General features: G+C 53.1%; 5 protein-coding genes across 5 annotated transcripts; 3 read left to right on the top strand and 2 right to left on the bottom strand.

The window, feature by feature from the left end:
* Positions 1–20: 20 nt before the first annotated feature.
* On the top strand, positions 21–1,896 carry B0T23DRAFT_208628 (Mdm33 family-domain-containing protein). The gene has a single exon (XM_062833511.1). The coding sequence runs from the start codon at positions 270–272 to the stop codon at positions 1,884–1,886; it is 1,617 nt and encodes a 538-aa protein (XP_062689663.1). The 5' UTR covers positions 21–269; the 3' UTR covers positions 1,887–1,896.
* A 4,889-nt stretch (positions 1,897–6,785) lies between these two features.
* Positions 6,786–8,205, top strand: B0T23DRAFT_208671 (uncharacterized protein). Its single transcript, XM_062833512.1, has 2 exons — positions 6,786–7,356; positions 7,517–8,205. The coding sequence occupies exons 1-2, from the start codon at positions 7,076–7,078 to the stop codon at positions 7,917–7,919; spliced, it is 684 nt and encodes a 227-aa protein (XP_062689662.1). The 5' UTR covers positions 6,786–7,075; the 3' UTR covers positions 7,920–8,205.
* An 842-nt stretch (positions 8,206–9,047) lies between these two features.
* Positions 9,048–10,867, bottom strand: B0T23DRAFT_208620 (acyl-CoA dehydrogenase mitochondrial precursor). The gene is made up of 2 exons (XM_062833510.1): positions 10,551–10,867; positions 9,048–10,451 (listed from the first exon to the last, which is right to left on the bottom strand). Exons 1-2 carry the CDS (start codon positions 10,640–10,642, stop codon positions 9,242–9,244), a joined length of 1,302 nt encoding a protein of 433 aa, XP_062689661.1. The 5' UTR covers positions 10,643–10,867; the 3' UTR covers positions 9,048–9,241.
* Positions 10,868–11,704: 837 nt separating this feature from the next.
* Positions 11,705–13,034, top strand: B0T23DRAFT_208557 (uncharacterized protein). The gene is made up of 3 exons (XM_062833508.1): positions 11,705–12,130; positions 12,289–12,582; positions 12,722–13,034. The coding sequence occupies exons 1-3, from the start codon at positions 11,975–11,977 to the stop codon at positions 12,794–12,796; spliced, it is 525 nt and encodes a 174-aa protein (XP_062689660.1). The 5' UTR covers positions 11,705–11,974; the 3' UTR covers positions 12,797–13,034.
* Positions 13,035–13,446: 412 nt separating this feature from the next.
* B0T23DRAFT_398243 (alpha-1,2 mannosyltransferase KTR1) lies at positions 13,447–14,964 on the bottom strand (the record flags this gene model as incomplete). Its single annotated transcript, XM_062838350.1, has 4 exons — positions 13,447–13,514; positions 13,579–13,867; positions 13,927–14,817; positions 14,914–14,964. 4 exons carry the CDS (start codon positions 14,962–14,964, stop codon positions 13,447–13,449), a joined length of 1,299 nt encoding a protein of 432 aa, XP_062689659.1.
* Positions 14,965–16,617: the final 1,653 nt, after the last annotated feature.

The raw sequence follows: 16,617 nt of genomic DNA, 5'->3' as shown, positions 1-16,617 counted from the left end.
GAAAGTGGGATTGACCAGTTGGAATTGGCTCGACAGCTCTCCTCCGGCTGCCGGTTCCTCCTCAAGTTGCCGGCAATCCCCCCCAAGTCCCCCAAGTCGCGCGATTGTTGGCACCACTCAACCGCAATCAACCGCCAAACATCGTTGCAACTGACCCAGATCTCCATCTCTCTCCGCCCCGTCTGGTCTGGGTTGGGCAACCGACTCTCTCTCTCTCTCTCTCTCTCTCTCTCTCTCTCTCTGACTCTCTCAAACACATACGATAGACAATGTCCTCCACTACAGCTATCCGACTAGCTGCGCGCCCTTCCTCTTGGAGGGGCACCAGCGCATTGTCATCCGGTCGTCCTCTCTCCCAACTCGCTTCCCTACCACGAAGATCGATAAACCCCTCGATAAGCGGTATGCGCCAGGGCACGCTTCGCCTATCCATCCACGACGGCCGTCTGTTCTTCTCGACCCAACCTCCCAAAGACTCCCCCGAGAATAGGAACAATAAGGAGACCGAATCCTCCAATGTCATCTTCATGCCACCACCTCCCCCGGCGCAGACCGAGGCCCCGTCGTCAGGGTCAGCCAAAGAAGACACCACCGATGCCACCAACAAGTCCGAAACAGAAACACCCACAGCTGCTTCCGAGTCCGAAACCTCCAAGTCTTCCGAGTCCGACGTGTCCAGCGCTTCCACCAGCGACAGCGCCAACTCGTCCGAGACTACTACTACATCAGAGGCCACCACAGAAAACGGCAACAATGACACAGCCCAACCCGAGCTCCCCTCCCGTACCGAAGCCCACCGCGCCCGCCTCTCCGCCCGCTTCTCCACCATAATGGACAACTTCCAGACCCGTCTCCTAACCGCCACCCAAACCCTCAACGATCTCACGGGGTACTCAGCCATTGAGCAAATCAAGCGGAAGAACGCCGAGCTCGAAGTCGCCCACGGGCAGGCTCAGTCTCGCTTGCGCGACGCCCGACACAATTACAAGAGCTTGACCATGCATCGCGCATCGACGCAGCGCGAGGTGACCACTCTTTTGGCTCGGAAGGATACGTGGAACCCACTCGACCTGGAACGCTTCACGAGCCTGTACCGCCTCGACCACGAGCTGGAAGCGCAAGTGGCACAAGCAGCGCAGGAGTTGACCGAAGCCGAAACCGAAGAGTCGCGGTTGTCCGCCGACTTGAACGCCGGGATACTCAAGCGGTACCACGAGGAACAGATCTGGAGCGATCGAATCAGGCGGCAGTCGACGTGGGGCACGTGGGGACTGATGGGGGTCAACGTTTTGCTTTTCCTGGTGCTGCAGTTCGTTGCCGAGCCGTGGCGAAGGAAGAGGTTGATGAAGGGCATTGCCGAGAACGAAAAAGGGGTGATTGACGAGGTCAGACATGAGTTGGGCCAAGTAAGGCAGGCGCTGGAGGCGAGTGGGTTGAGAGAGACGGCGCATTTGGCGAGGTTGATGGAGCAGGAGAGGGAGATTCAGGCGTTGGCATCTACTTCGTCTTCTGGGGACCCCCAGAGAGGAGGAGGAAGTGAAGGAGAAACTGAGATGGACATTGGCGCAGAGTTCATGGCCGCCGCCGCCGAGGAGGCTGCGGAAGAGGCCGCCACCGCCCAACAACAACAACACCAAACACCAGAGACACAAGAACCGCAACAACCACCATTCACATGGAAGCAAACCGCCCAAAAATGGCAACAAACGCTCTCGGACCCTCAACAAATCAAGGCTGCCGTCGTCGACCTCTACAGCGACAGGAGGATAGATCTCAAGATGCGGGACGTGTCGCTGCTGGCCCTGGAGAGCGCGGCGACGGGTGCGGCCGTGGTTGCCAGCGTTGCGTTTCTTGTTTTGCGCAGCAGTGGTAGCGGGAAGGCTTGATTTGATGTGTCTTGGTTTTCTATTTTTTTATGTCACCCTTTAACGAATAGATTAGAGCTTTTGGGGGGGTTTTCGTGTTGTCGTGTGTGTGTCTCAAAAAAGAGATTTTAGCTGCATTGGAAGGGAAGCAAGGGAGCGGGCTTTTTACTAGAACGCTGGTTGCTGATTGCGGTTGTATGTTGTTGTATGATGTTGTAAGCTGGTGTTGTTGTTGCAGCATGACTTCTTCTTTTATTTGTTTTATATCTATATGTCATATGATGAATGATGATGTATATAGACATACGTTTCTTCTTGTATACATTGATCCTCACATCGTATTTAATCGACGGCAATTTTGAGAAGACAAAGAAACGAAAAAAAAAAAGTGGTGAGGGTTTAGACTGAAGAGGAAGACAAGCAAAGCTACCACTACCTACTCTTCTAGTGTACAATACACACCGAACAACCCCTTAATAGCAAACTCTTCCATCATGGTATCTCAAACAACGCTGACTTCAAGATCTAAATAAAAGCCCGAACCAGTGTTCAACCAAAGTGAAAAGCAACTAAACCTTCTCTTTCGTGCACCCTCGAGTCTAAACTTCCAAACACCCCCCCCGAATCGAAAGGCTTTATCATTTCGCTTGTTCTTCTTTCTCTTTCTATAGGTTAAGTATTGTTCAATAACTATTAGATCTTTCCAGCCTTCAACCCACACCACAACCATGGTGTCGCCTTGTGGTTTCAATTCTTCTCCTTTTTATAGCATCACCACACTACGTTGCTCGCCACGCACCCGACTTTGGTACGTGTTCATCATCCTCCAACAATACTAGCACACCGCCAATCGACTTGAACAAACGAGCCAATGCTAGGTTGTTTACTCAAAGTCGGCCGTGTACGAGAAGCCTCTGAACTCTTCTTGCATGGCTTGAGAGAGGACTATACAAACGGACAGGGTTAGTTACGAGAAAGTTGCCTAGTTGGGTTCAGATGTGATCAAACTTACCTGACTGAACGGGTGTGAGCACCGGAGTGACACTAGTAAACTCGCTATCGAAGTTGCTCGTATCCGTCGCGCTCTTGATCTGGGGCAGGAAGGGCGGCTGCACCCGCTTGTGGTAGATGTCGTCCCAGTTGATGTTCCTGAAGAAGGGCTGCGACATGATCTCCTGGGCGTCGGTTGGGCCGCTACCCAGACGCTGGTCAGGCTCGCGCGTGAGGAGCTTCTGCAGAATCGACACGCTGTCTCTGGGCATGTGAATAGGGTAAAGCGGCTCGTCGGCCAGAATGGCATCGTAGATTTCGTCCTCGTCTTCACCACGGAATGGGGACTGCTGGAGAAGCATCTGATAGATCAGAACGCCAAATGCCCACCAGTCAACCGCCCTGCCGTACTTCTTGTCCAGGAGAATCTCGGGCGCCATAAATTCGGGAGTACCGCAGAAGGTGCTCGTGGTCGAACCGTACCACATGTCCTCCTTGCACAGACCGTAGTCGGCAATCTTGATGTGTCCGTCAAGAGTCAAGAGAATGTTGTCGAGCTTCAGATCACGATAGATGACACCGTTCTCGTGGAAATACTTGAGTGCCAAGCAGACCTCAGCGGCGTAGAATCTGGAACGAGTTAGTCACTGCTGTAACTCCAAAAGATATACAGAAGAACTTACTGAGCACGCTTGGTGCCAAACATTCCACGCTGAATGTGCAACATCAAATCACCACCGCTGATATACTCCATGACAAAGTAGACCCTTGTCTCAGTCTGGAAGCAGGCATGGAGGTTTGTCAGGAAGGGGTGACGCTCGCGGTTGGCAATCAGGAAGACGCGCTTCTCCGACCTGATGCTTTCCACTTCGTCATTCTCGATGATAAACTCCTTCTTCAACACCTTGATGGCATACAACTTCCGGCTCTTCTTGGTCTCCGCAAGCATGACCTTGCCGAAGTTACCCTTACCAAGCACAGCGAGGAAGTTGAAATGGTCGAGACCGATTCTCATACCCGTGCCGGGGTCAGTGGCCGATGGTAGCGGCTTCTTAGTCGGAACTGGCACTCCGGAGGCGGACGGTACCACCTGGTTATCATAGGATGGCGCCACAGGCTGAGGCTTGCTAATAGGCGTCTGAGGATTCTGCTGATACATTGGTGAGACCTGCTGAGATGTCTGTTGTTGCTGCTGCTGTTGCTGTTGGGGACGAGCCTGAGGTGGGCTTGAGTAGGCGTCGATGTTGGCATAGTCCGCCGGGTTATACTTCCGTTGCTGCGGCGAGCCATATCCCTGCTGCTGCTGGGCGGAGTACTCGTCGTCCCGAGAATCCGGTCGTCCATAGCCCGGGGAACCACCAAAGTCGGGTATCGAACCGGCTTGCGAAGGCTGAGAGCTATGCTTTGGTGCCATGGCCGCAGCCGCAGCCGCCGAGGCGGTTGTTGAGCTGGTAGAGGTCCTGTCGGGGCCACCTGGCCTGGGCGTTGTCTGGCTGTACATGAGCTTGGCAGCCTCAGTTGCCTCAGGCGAAGCGATTGACGTATACGCAGTCGAACCGCTATACGTCGATGTCTGAGCGATCGATCCGGACGAGATGGAAGTTTTGCTTCCCGGCCTAAGAGTACGCTCACTCATCGAGGACGCCTTATCCTTATGAGTCTTCTTCTGCGTTCGCATACCCTCCAAGATCTGGTTGGCGACAGCCATGGACATGCCACAGAAGTCAGGAACAAGATGCACGCATTGCGCGTGGGCTGTAAGAGCACATTCTGTCATAATTGTCAGCATATCAGCCTCCAACACAGGGGCGAACTAAACATACCTGAGCATTTCCTCGAGTTCTTCTTGGATCCAATTGGTAGCATGTAACCGCAATGGCAGCACCAGTTGGCGGTAAGGTTGGAGAAAGGAATGAAGCGATGGGGGATGCGGTGATTGATCTTTTCCTCGTCAGGATCAGTCTCGGCATTACTCTTGCTGATACACTTGGTGACAACGCTGGTGTAGCACTTGGTGTGGCAAGTGTACTTGCAATCCTCGCACTGCATACCAGCGGAGTACTTGAGGAAATCGCCGCATAGCGCACAGCGCATAATGTTGTAGAACTGCTTCTGGACAAACTTGTGTCCATACATCTCGTGGACTTCCTCCTTGCGCTGGCGGACGGCACCCTTGCGACCCAGCCTGTCCATGCCCTGAGGACGAGCCCCCTTGATGAAGTTGAAACTGAGGTGGATCTGGCCATAAGGCTCCAGGTTGAACCAACCGTCTACAGGCTGTGAAACAACTTGGGATGGCGGAGGCGCCTGGGGTGGAATCATGGTGTTTTGCTCCTGTGATCCAGGGGATGTTGGCGGTGCCGCAAACTGAGGACTCTGGGCGCCCATTGGGAATTGCGGCGGAGGAGCTCTGGAGCCAACGCGGTCTGCCGAAACCCAACCTGCGGACGTCATTTCGGCTTCGATCTTCTTTCGGCGAAGTTCCTCAACGATGTCCGAAATTCGGACCCAGAGCATGGCGATAGGCACGGGATGCTCGGCGGGCTTATCATAAACCGTAAACTCGATTTCGTTCGTCTTATCGACCGGGAAAGTGTGGAATTCGGCTTCCCACTTGTCGTTTCGCGAAGGCTTCGTGCGCGCAACAACTATATCTTCGGCCTTAACGGCGATGAATGTTTCGGGGGAGCGAGCGAAACGACCGAGGGGCGCATGGTCGACATCCTTTACAGCCAGAATACGAATAGAAAGAGTACCGCTCAGGGGTTTCCTAAGGGCTGGCAGGTTGATGCTGTCGTCTATAGTTGAAATAAAAATTAGTAAAAGGAGTACTGGTGAAAGCAGCATGGGGGGAAGGATTCTACCATCTGGACCATCAACATCAATGTCGATGTGCAACTCTTCATATCTCTTGAGTGCCTGCTTCAAGAGGACAATCTTTTGTTTACTTTCGACCCGTTTGGCGGCAGCGTCAAGCTTGCTCTTCTTATCACCTTCCATCTGATAGAGCTGCACCATCTTCTCAATGCCCTTTAGGTACTGTTCTTCCACGTTGAGCTTGAACTGAATTTGGGACAACATCAGCTGGATGCGAGGTCCAAGATGTGGGGTATCGAACTTGATTAGATCTGTAGTTCCCTCAACGTCAGTTACACGGAATATATCTAAAAAGGAGACTGGTCCAAGGAAGATGTTCAACTTACCGAGCCTCGTGTAATTAGGACGCGCCCGCGGAACAGTAGAATCAGGAGGACCACCGGGATAAGGAGCAGAGGTGGGCATCAGAGGACCGCTGCCCTGACTCTGGTGAGAGCTGTGGCCGCGTACGTCCTCCTTGGGAGGAGGAGAGGGGGCGCCGTAGCCCTCGAAGTCGTCGACGGACTGTCGGTGGGAGCCGGACATTGGGCTGGCACCGAGCGACATGTTGTCGACGCCATGGCCGAGTCTCCTCATCTGCAGTTCGCGCAGCTTCTCCTCGAAAAACTCGAGATTCCTCCTCCCTTCGCGCATCTGGGTGTCGAGCTTGGAGCGGACCTGCTCATTGTTTGTCTGCTGGCGCATGGCCTGCGCAGCATTGATCAGAGCCTTTTCGCGCTCGATCTTCTTGGAGATGTCGTGGACCTTGTCTTCGTCGTTCATGGTGGCGGTATTGGGCCCGGCGGACCGATGGCGACGGTGGGAGATGGATCACTTGGAGAGGATGAAAGGTAAAGATGCTCCTGGCAATACTAATGTCCGACGGTGACGGTGTCGGAGTCGGTGTCGGCTGTGGGAGAGCGGGGGAGGGGGGGAGGAGGGAGAGGGAGGACGACGGGATGTGATCCGGACGACTAAAATGCTGCTGGCATGCCAGTATGACATGCAACGGATGCGTCGTGGTGGTTGTTGATGGACGGTTGAGCACTTCCCGGGTGGAAGGCGAGGCGAGCCAGGAAGGCAACTTGGCAGCGAGGACGGATAAGGAGGTCCAGCCAGGAGGGATGGATGGAGGTCGAGGGTACCTCTAGGTGCTATGGACACTTTATAAGGCAGACACTGATTGGAGTGCTACGCTGCTGGCCCGGACCTCGGGTAGGTAGGCAGGTAATGGAGGAGAGAGTGGCGGCGGGGCAGCAATTAGCATTAACAGAGAGAAAAGGCGGGTTTTGCCTTTTTCGACTGAACGAGGAGGCTTCAACGTGCAAAGAAGGCTCAGATTAGCAGGTACTGCAGAGAGAGGTATGATGCTAACGATGGCGGGGTTTTGTGTGTTTCGCATAGGTTTGGCGGCGGCGGCCCTTGTCGATTCGACGAGCCAAACAGCCAGTGGGCATCCAGATGGCAGACGACGATGCCTGGTACTGCACGCTGAGCGGTCGAAGTACGCACAGGCAGTTCGGGGCAAAGGCGGGCAGGTCACTTCCTTGTTAGCAACGTCCACTTTTCCCCTTGAAGAGGCGGGGATCGCGTGGTTTTGGTCCAACACTTCAATTTGTCGACTGGACTTCCGGTTCCCAGTCAGGTACCTCGCCCGCTAGGCGTCTTTCATTCTTCAGTATTTCCATTATCAGGTCACCGTTTGTTCTTTGAATTTACGCGCAACGAGCCCATTCCATGCAGTGTTCTTCACCATCCCATCCAAAGGGGGGTGGTTCTTGGGAACTAACAAAAATCTACCATAGCCTCGTCTTGGCATCAGATGGTTCCGAATCGGCGCATTTTCCAACAGTCAACAACACTAACAGCGACGACCCTCTTGGAATGGAACCCTTTTGTTTGCATGTCACGCACAGCTCACACAGACAGACTGTTGGGCAGCCACAGGCAATGACTACCCGAACAGGAGATGGGCACCTCCACACATCGATACCTATACGACACCGTCACGACGGGAGTGGATGGCCTGGTCTGCCTGGTGCGCCGATACCGTACCGTAGGACTGTTGAACTGGTGGTGCAGGGCGCTGGTAGGACTTCCCTTCCGCACTTGGGACATGGGATTGGAAGCCCGGAGACCGAGGGGTGTCAGTGGGCGCAGTATCGAAACGGGTGCGTGCACAAGAGTTCAGTTGGTGGCGCACCTTGAACCGCTTGAGTTTGGAGGGCTGTGATTGGGCATACCGAATCACACTTTGGGGACCTTGATCACGCAGTCGACTTTCTTTCACCACAGTCATTTAAGTGAACGAACATGCTGTTAACAGTTCACCCTCGAAAGGTTTGTTAGCATGGCAATTTCAAAGTCTTTCACCACTTTCAAGATGGCTAGAGGCAGGCGCCATTCCTGCTTATTGCTCGCTACAAGTACAGTTTTCGTTCGATATGTATGGGACACCATTGATTGTTGTTCATAGCTACCTGACTCTAGCTCGGTTTGGACCAATAGAACCGCCGGAAAATCATGTCCTCTTTCTGCCTTGTCAGAAGACGTTGTAAGTTTCGCACTAACAACTCTCAAAGGTTGGTCTGTATATAGGCCTCACATGTTAACCGCCTGACTTTTGAAAACACCATCACCCGAAAAGTCCTGATGTGCAAGTATTTAGGCAATGATGACGGCGACTTGAGACAGAGGAGACAAACCCCATTTGGAGTCTCGACAGGAAAGGCGGTCACGGTGTGCCCATCCATGTCTTAGGATGCATACCTACACTACACTAATGTGATGGGTTGCGGGTTAGGGATAAATAAGCTGGAAATTGTCTAAGCCGAAGAAGCTGGATTTTCGTCCCAAGACCCGACTGGTTTCCTACCCGAATGACACAGTAGAGATTCGATACTTGTAGTGAACGAAGCTTTGGAAAATCATGACTGAAGTCAGGTCTGAGAATGCAGGGATGTAGGACCCTAGGGTTGGGCCAACCAGCCGGTTTATAAACCGGAAAGAGTTGTAGACGAGGAGTTCGAATATCAAGAGTCCCGTCAACTTTCCATCGGCTTCGTCCTCGGTTATCCTCGAGTGGAATCACTTTGAAGACTAGTTGCGCGCGCCAAAGGCATGTCAGTGTCCGTAGGCACATATCGCAGGATGGATGACAGCAAACGAGCGTCAGGTAAGTACTTGTTGCATGTGTTGACGGGTGATAACAGCATTGTGGATGTTGGGTTCGATCAAAGTCCCATGTCTCATGGACATTGCCAGCCAGATCAATGTACGACGGACCATCGCATCTCGCACGGCTCCCAGGTCATGTAAAGAAAACCGAAAAATCAAGAAAATCAGAAAGAAACCGGAATGAGTGACCGAAAAAAAATGGCTTGCTGAATATTCTAGATCATGACAAGGTGCTTCCTGCCCCTTTTGAAATTCGGCATCCCCTTAACTCCATGATATCATAACCAATATGTACATGCACACCCTTATATAACACTACCATCAAAACACACATCGACAGTCAACCCGCTATCTTAAGCAGTGTACTGCTTCTGGAGGGTCTTGGCAATAGTGTTGAGCTGGATGTTGCTGGTACCCTCGTAAATGGCACCGATCTTGCTGTCACGGAAGAACTTTTCAGCAAGACCCTCACGGACGAAGCCCATGCCACCCATCCACTCGACAGCGAGACCGGAGACGCGGCCGGCAACCTGGGAAGCGTAGAGCTTGGCCATAGCGGCATCCATGACGAAATCCTCGCCGGCCTCCTTCTTTCGGGCGGCGTTGTAGACGAGCGCGCGCGCGGCGGCGATCTCGGTGTAGGACTGGGCGATCTGGTGCTGCATGCCCTGGAACTCGCCGACGAGCTGGCCGAACTGCTTGCGGTCGTTCCACACGTACTTGACCGCGTTCTCCCACGCACCGAGCGCGAGACCGGTCATCTGGGCGCCGATGCCGATGCGGCCCTCGTTGAGGATGCCAATGGCGTACTTGTAGCCCTCGCCGACCTTGCCGAGAATGTTCTCCTTGGGGACCTCGACGTCGTCAAAGTTGAGCACGCACGTGCTGGAGGCCTTGATGCCGAGCTTCTTCTCCTTCTTGGCGATGCTGAAGCCCTTCATGCCCTTCTCGACGATGAAGGCGGTAATACCGCGGTAGCCCTTGCTGGGGTCGACATTGGCGAAGACAATAAAGAAGTCGGCCTCCATACTGTTGGTGATCCACATCTTGCTGCCGTTGATCTTGTAGCCGTTCTCGGTCTCGACGGCGCGGGTGGCGAGGGCAAAGGCATCAGAGCCGGAGACGGGCTCGGACAAGCAGAAGGAACCGACGGTGTTGGTGGCCAGCTTGGGGAGGTACTTCTTCTTGAGCGCCTCGCTACCCCAGCGAATGACGGCGGTATTGACAAGGGTGTTGTGGACGTCAACCATGACGGATACCGAGGGGTCGATGCGGGCGAGCTCCTCAATACAAACAATGGCGGCGGTGAAGTTCATGCCGGCACCGCCGTATTCCTCGGGAATCTCGACACCCATAATACCCTGCTCGAAAAGCTGCTCGACAATGGCGGGGTCCATAGCCTCGGCCTCATCCATATCGCGAACCTTGGGGAGAATGACATCGTTGGCAAACTTCTGGACAGTCTCGGCCATGGCGGTCTCAACCTCGGAGAAGTGGGTGATGGGGGTTGGCGGCAGATCGGTCATGTCCCGGCGAGGGGAGGTGGTGGAAAGAGTGCGAGCGCTGTATCGGGAAACCAAGTATTAGCATATCGCCTTCTCCCTCTTCCAGCCCATCTCTTTCGAGACCAGACCAGGCATGAGACGAGATGGCAAAACTTACCATTGGACGACAGGAGTTCTGGAAAGTCTGGGAGCGGAAACAGCCTGAGCCCTGCGGACGGCGGGACGCAAAACCCTAGTGAACGACTTCATTGTGGCTGGTGCGTGTGTGTTTTGATTAAAGAACCGATCGGAAACCTGGCGCGAGTGCTGTCTAAGAAGAACGAAGAGGATAGAAATAATGGAAGAATAGAAGGCGGAAAGGGTATCAAATGCTTGGGGAAGGAGAACTGGAGGTGTGATGGAACGAGCTTCGGGTACTTATAAGTCGCGGGACACGGTACAGCGGAGCTAACACTAACGACCAGATGAAAGATGTACTTATGTAGCTCCGTAACGATGATCCGTGGAGTATTGGATGGAAGGCAACAATGACAGCGTGGGCTCAAAATAAGGTGAAGAGAGTCCCGACTTCTCTTGACCTTTGCATCGTATGCATCTCCTACACCTTCGATGTGTCAAACCTGTCACTATGCATTCAATATACAGAACAGATCATTATCGCAGAAGCCCACGCGGTATTCGAGGAGATAGGTGCGTACACCTTGATAGCAGGATACCTACGGGCAACCGGGACAAGAGCTCTGCTGTTAGCTCTCTCCATCCCTCTCTCTCTCAGTAGTGTAATTCAAAAGCCAAGCCAGCGGGTAACAAAGGTCAATGGCATTGGCCGGCACACGGCCGATATGCTGTGAACAGCTGGGTCAAGTGTCTCCCCTCTGCCGAGGTAAGTTCTCCACCATTCACAAAGCTCCGAACCGGTCCTGCTCAGAGGTCATTTTCCCCACAAAGATTTTCTTGGCCGGGGTAAACGGTGGCCACGACAGGGATGCATTTGGGGGAGACACGGTAGAGACGGGACATCGGAGGAGGGGCACTCTCTCTCTCGAATGGACCTTGATGATGGCCGGGCACGGGGCGCGGCGAGCGGTGACCATTGTTGCTGGATCGTGGATCGTGGATCGTGAATCGCAAATCATGGATCGTGAACGAGAAGGGAAAACAGAGCCAGACGAGCGATACAAATGGAATGACGAGGTGCCAACGAACGAGTTCAATGAAACGAACGGGAATGGAAAACAAATGCCATGTGACTGTCAGTTTGTCGCAGGCTCACAGCTAACCGATGATTGCCGCACACGAGCTTTACCCAATGGCTTCCGTCCCTCCCTCGAGCAGTGCTTACCTCTAGGTACGTACCTTCTTGGTCCAGCTTATCTCCACGTGCCTCATCCCGTGACGCAAAAAAGTTCCCACACTGGTACCGCCCGCCGCCGCCGGCCCTGCGTGCGCCTGCCGGGCCTGGGGAACCGCTATCCCGTACTGTACCGCGTCCTGTTGCGCGCCGCGACCGACCGAACTTGACGATTTCGGAGCCGGGTTCGTTGTTCATCCCGCCATCAGCAAGATCCACAAGATCACAAGATGGCGACGACTTTCTTGCGGAACTTGTTTTCGCAGGCGCAGCCGTCGCTGCTACGGCGGCCGCTGATGCCATCGTCCTCTTCCATCCTTCCTGCTGCTGCGCGGTTGTTCTCCAGCACTCCGGCGCAGAATGCCACTCTTAACCAGGTCATGAGGGTAAGTGATGATGAGGCTATCCCCAACCCGCCTACCTACCTACCTACCTACCTATGTACCTATCACCACTTTGGTTCCCATGCTACTACCACAGCCCTACGTCCTGTGTCCAATTCAATCCGATCAAAAGCTAACCACTCTTATCTTCATTTCTCCAGGGTTGCCGTAAGCCCCAACGTGCCCGCCACGCCGTCTCCCCTGCCCTGTCCTCCATCAAATCTCCCGCGCTCAAGGGTGTGTGTGTCAAAGTCGGCATCACGCGTCCCAAGAAGCCCAACTCGGGCGAACGCAAGACTGCCCGTGTCCGTCTTTCCACGGGTAAGGTCATCACGGCCTACATCCCCGGCGAGGGCCACAACATCTCGCAGCACAGTGTCGTGCTCGTGCGTGGCGGTAGAGCCCAGGATTGTCCTGGTGTGAGGTATCATCTTGTTAGAGGTGCTTTGGATTTGGTAAGTCTTTCCCTGAGAAGAAAAATCCCTAGTATGGAGACCCCTGGATGGAGGGAGGGAGAGAAGGAGGAAAGAAAAGGGGAAGATGGGTGTTTAGTTGGTGAAAATGATGTGCTGACAAAGGATGGTGATAAAACAGGCCGGTGTTGCTACTCGTATGTCTAGTCGTAGCAAGTACGGTACCAAGAAGCCCAAGAAGGCCTCTGTTGGTTAAGCAGCTAGCACAACAGAGCACAATTGAGATGATACCCCCCTGGTTACATGGCAATAGGATGGAGATGATGTGATGTGAGCGTGGTGGAGGTGGTTAAGCTTCATCCATGTAGTTCATCATTCCGCATCCTAAACTATGTGTCCGTGTACTATAAGGAAATAAAAGGTGCATGACAGGATATCGGCTTCCATATTCCTTGTATTACGACTGTCGAAGACTGCCCATATTCAACTTGTTACAACACCGAAGACAAAATAATGGATCGACTGGCAGCTTCGGGGAAGGACGGAGACACTAGACCAACCGTTTTGCTGTCAACTTGCCTTTTCACACCTGGCAATACCAGGGTTATCTCAGCAGTAACAACCTAACACTAAGTGATTGTGTTATGATTTCCTTAACGCCCCTTATAGCCCTTCCCTGTCCATCAAAACGCACAGAAAACGCAGCTTCGTTTTTGCCCAGCCTTTCCCATTTATAGGTCCATGTTTCTAGGCAATTGGGTTGTACCACCAATTGAGAACGAAAAAGTCATTATAACGATAATACATTCTAGGGAATGTCCGCTTTTGTTTTTATTTGCAGACCTGTTTCCCCAACATAAAGCCTTAATCCCCACACCCTCAGAACTGTTTCTTCTTCGCCTCCTTCTAATCTGACTGGTCTTGCCAGCCCTCTGGCTTCGGAAGACCATTAAGCTCGTAGTACCTCGAAGTGCCTGATAAGTGATTGGGGTCAGTCGACGGCTCAGTAAGAGAAGGGAACTTCCGGGTAAGGCTTACAAGAATACCCCTTCCAGTCAAAGTTCTCCTTGGGGTTGCAGTGACACTTGCGGTCGAGACGGAACTGCTCTCCAGTGGGGCAGTGAGTGAAGGGAACGTGATAGTAGGCAATGTCATTGAAGAAGTGAATCTCCTCCTTCTTCAACATCAAGCCGGCGGCAATAGAGTGGACCGGAGCATCACCCCAGCGCTCATAAAAGAAACCACCATCCTGATCCAGAGACTCGAAGTAGTCGGTGTAGGCCTTGGAGCGAAGCCAGTTGAGGCTACCAATCTCGAAGTTGGACCACTATAATGTTGTTAGACTAAACTTGTCACAAGCTGTGAATCCTCACGGAGAATACTTACAAAGTGGCACTTGTTGTAGGTCTTGCCACCATCGTCACTGAGGAAAGCCATGGAGTTGCCCTCAGCAATGTGTTCGGGGTGGTTCTTGATGAACTTGGTAACGCTGTCCCAGAGGGTCGGGATAGTCTCGAAGTACTCGTAAAGGCTGAGCACGAAGCTGTACTTCTTGTTGTTCTCGTGCATGAAGCGGAAAGGATCGTAGTGGATGTCGCAGTGGAACTCGACGCTCGGCTCGACGCGCCAGTAGTAGTCGTAGTTCATCATGAGGGGCTGGCGGAAGAAGAAGCCGGACTCAAAACGGCACATGTGGCGGTAGCTGATACTGTCACCGTAAATGATCTTGCGCTGTCTCATGTCCTCGCGAACCTTTTTGGCCTTCTCCTGGTCGATGTGAGGCGGGAACGACCAGTGCTCGGTCGGAATCTCGCCATAGTACGTCTTGCCGGAGACAAGCGAGGAGGTAACCTTCTTGAAGGTTTCGTCAAACGGCTTGTCGTTGAGGAAGACCCAGTCGTAGTTGTAGCGGCGGTTGAAACGGTCCTCGACTGAGCGGATCGACTTTGCAATTTCCCATACATCGGCGTTGCGAGCCAAGGTGACAAAGGTCGCGTTCATGCGAGGGCCGCCCTTAACGCCAGATAAGTCGTTCCAGCCCGGGTCATTCGGAGTCATGGCCAACGGGTACTGGGCAGGATCGTAGTCGGCGCCATTGCTCTTAGTGGGTGTCTTCTCATCGTGGGCAACTTCGGTGGTGCCTCCGGTGGTACTTCCGGTAGTACTTCCAGTCGATGGCTTCGAGTTTCCGGTGGATTGTTGGAATTTGCCAAAGTTATCTTTTAGGGGGGTCACGACGGATGTCGGGGTAGAGATGAAGTAAAGAACGGCGATAACCTAACGTCATGGTTAGTGGGGTACCGGGAAAGCGAACAGGTACTGTTAAGTGCAGAGCATTGAGCCAAGAAGAGTACCAGAGATGATCAGACTTACAAAAAAGGCAAGGAGGATGTAGCGCACGTAGCGTGCGCTGCCCGCCGCCATGTTGAAGGAATATGGACTAAAACGAGCCCAAAGTTAAAGTTTGTCGAGTGCAGTGGTGATTGTGTTTCCGAACGTTCGTGTTCACAGGTCCTGTGGGACAGGATGGACAACGGCTGAAGGCGAGCCACGGAAGGAAGCGACCCGAATCCCTCGTGAATCGCTGCTGCACGACAAGTCTTGAAATGTCCGGATCCCGGGGAGATGTCCGAGATGGAACTGCAGATGGCGTATACGGCCTCGGTGGTTGAAAGAGACAAATCAACCAGGAGAGAAGATGGCCAGACCTGGATCCTGAAAAAGAAGTGCAGTTGAAGGAGGAAGAAGTTCCCTTGGAGGCGGGACGGGAGCCAAGTGTTGTTAGCTGTCAGGGTTCGAAGGCTCGGGCGCAGTCCTGCTAGGGCAGCCCACTGCAGCTTCGTATTGCCTGGTATTGTATGGATATAATGCGGAGGTTTGCAGGCACACTAATTGGTAGAGGTACCTAGAGGGGTGCCACGTCCGCGTATGCAAAGGGGTACCCGGGCCGTTGGTTGAGAAGAGTCTGGCACTTTTCTAGACTTTCAATACCCCTGGATACTTTTTTCTGATACTTGGGGACTTGGATATTAGAGGAATGTCTAGCATGGAGATGCTGGTATCTCAAGTGTTGTTCATGTTTCGGCCTCTCTAGTTAGGTACGAACCAGCCTGTAATGAAAACATTCCAAAAATGTCGGTATCTACAACATCTTCAGCAACGTCCGCAAGTGGCCTGAATAATGTCTACATACCGGAAGCTATCGCATTCCATCCCCGTTCCTGATGGTCGCTTGCGGTGCATTCCCCTGAGCACCTCAATGTTTCCGTCCGGCCAGGACCAAAAGATTGGCCGCGGGGGTAGGCGGCAGGGAAAGACATTAGGGTGCCCTCGGTGCCCCCACAGCTTCGTCGTCACCTGTATCCGCAGGTACCCCATTATTGCGGGCCGTGACGGTTCTAGCGTGGCCTTGTTAGTAAGGGACAAAAACCCCCTTGAGACGGGAGTCGTCAACTTCCAGGGGCACTGCCCACAACCACTTCAGTTCACATGTCGCATCCGTCAACGGAGGGGTATGTCTTGAGCTGCTTGATCTTTTTACCATGCTGAGAAGTGGCCGATTAGCTCTTACCATGACATTTTGGTTAATATGATCTGCTGCCGGCCTGCTCCTTCCGCATTGCTCCTCCGATCGGAGTAGTTCTTCAAGATGGCGAAGAACACTTGAGTCGTGGCCGGGCATGATACCTCCCTCTCAAAAGGAACAACAGGGAAATACTAGGCCCCTGATACAATTCGACTGCATACTATGTACAGTACAGTCACCTGTCAAGAAAACAGCCTCAAGATAGCCATGCCATGTTTGCCTCCGTCCATGTCCGCGCTTCCGCTTGACCTGCATCGGAATGGCGAATTCGCATAGGTAGAAGCACTGTCTGAACAGCTGCGTTTAGTCGCGGATGTCACGGCAGAAGAATGGATGCCTGAGCTACTGTCCTTGTCCTTCAGCTTTCTTGCCAAAATCGATATCTCGAGCTTGAAATTTGGTTGTCGGCTTGGCGTTAAATTATGATGTTGACCATGAGGTTGCCGTCCCGTCCGGGTCTCATGTTGTAGCCTTCTATCGATCACTGTTAC

The sequence above is a fragment of the Neurospora hispaniola genome (genome assembly GCF_033458365.1).
Source record: "Neurospora hispaniola strain FGSC 10403 chromosome Unknown B0T23scaffold_7, whole genome shotgun sequence".
Lineage (NCBI taxonomy): Eukaryota > Fungi > Ascomycota > Sordariomycetes > Sordariales > Sordariaceae > Neurospora > Neurospora hispaniola.
Note: the sequence above shows the minus strand (reverse complement) of the source record. Positions and strands in the feature narration are given on the sequence as shown.

Bases quoted from the DNA above. Each gene is read 5' to 3' on its own strand.
- B0T23DRAFT_208628 (XM_062833511.1), top strand. From the start codon at position 270: ATGTCCTCCACTACAGCTATCCGACTAGCTGCGCGCCCTTCCTCTTGG.
- B0T23DRAFT_208671 (XM_062833512.1), top strand. From the start codon at position 7,076: ATGATGCTAACGATGGCGGGGTTTTGTGTGTTTCGCATAGGTTTGGCG. The intron at 7,357-7,516 runs GTACCTCGCCCG...AATCTACCATAG, and splicing joins GACTTCCGGTTCCCAGTCAG to CCTCGTCTTGGCATCAGATG.
- B0T23DRAFT_208620 (XM_062833510.1), bottom strand. From the start codon at position 10,642: ATGAAGTCGTTCACTAGGGTTTTGCGTCCCGCCGTCCGCAGGGCTCAG. The intron at 10,452-10,550 runs GTAAGTTTTGCC...TTCCCGATACAG, and splicing joins AGAACTCCTGTCGTCCAATG to CGCTCGCACTCTTTCCACCA.
- B0T23DRAFT_208557 (XM_062833508.1), top strand. From the start codon at position 11,975: ATGGCGACGACTTTCTTGCGGAACTTGTTTTCGCAGGCGCAGCCGTCG. The intron at 12,131-12,288 runs GTAAGTGATGAT...TCATTTCTCCAG, and splicing joins CTCTTAACCAGGTCATGAGG to GGTTGCCGTAAGCCCCAACG. The intron at 12,583-12,721 runs GTAAGTCTTTCC...GTGATAAAACAG, and splicing joins TTAGAGGTGCTTTGGATTTG to GCCGGTGTTGCTACTCGTAT.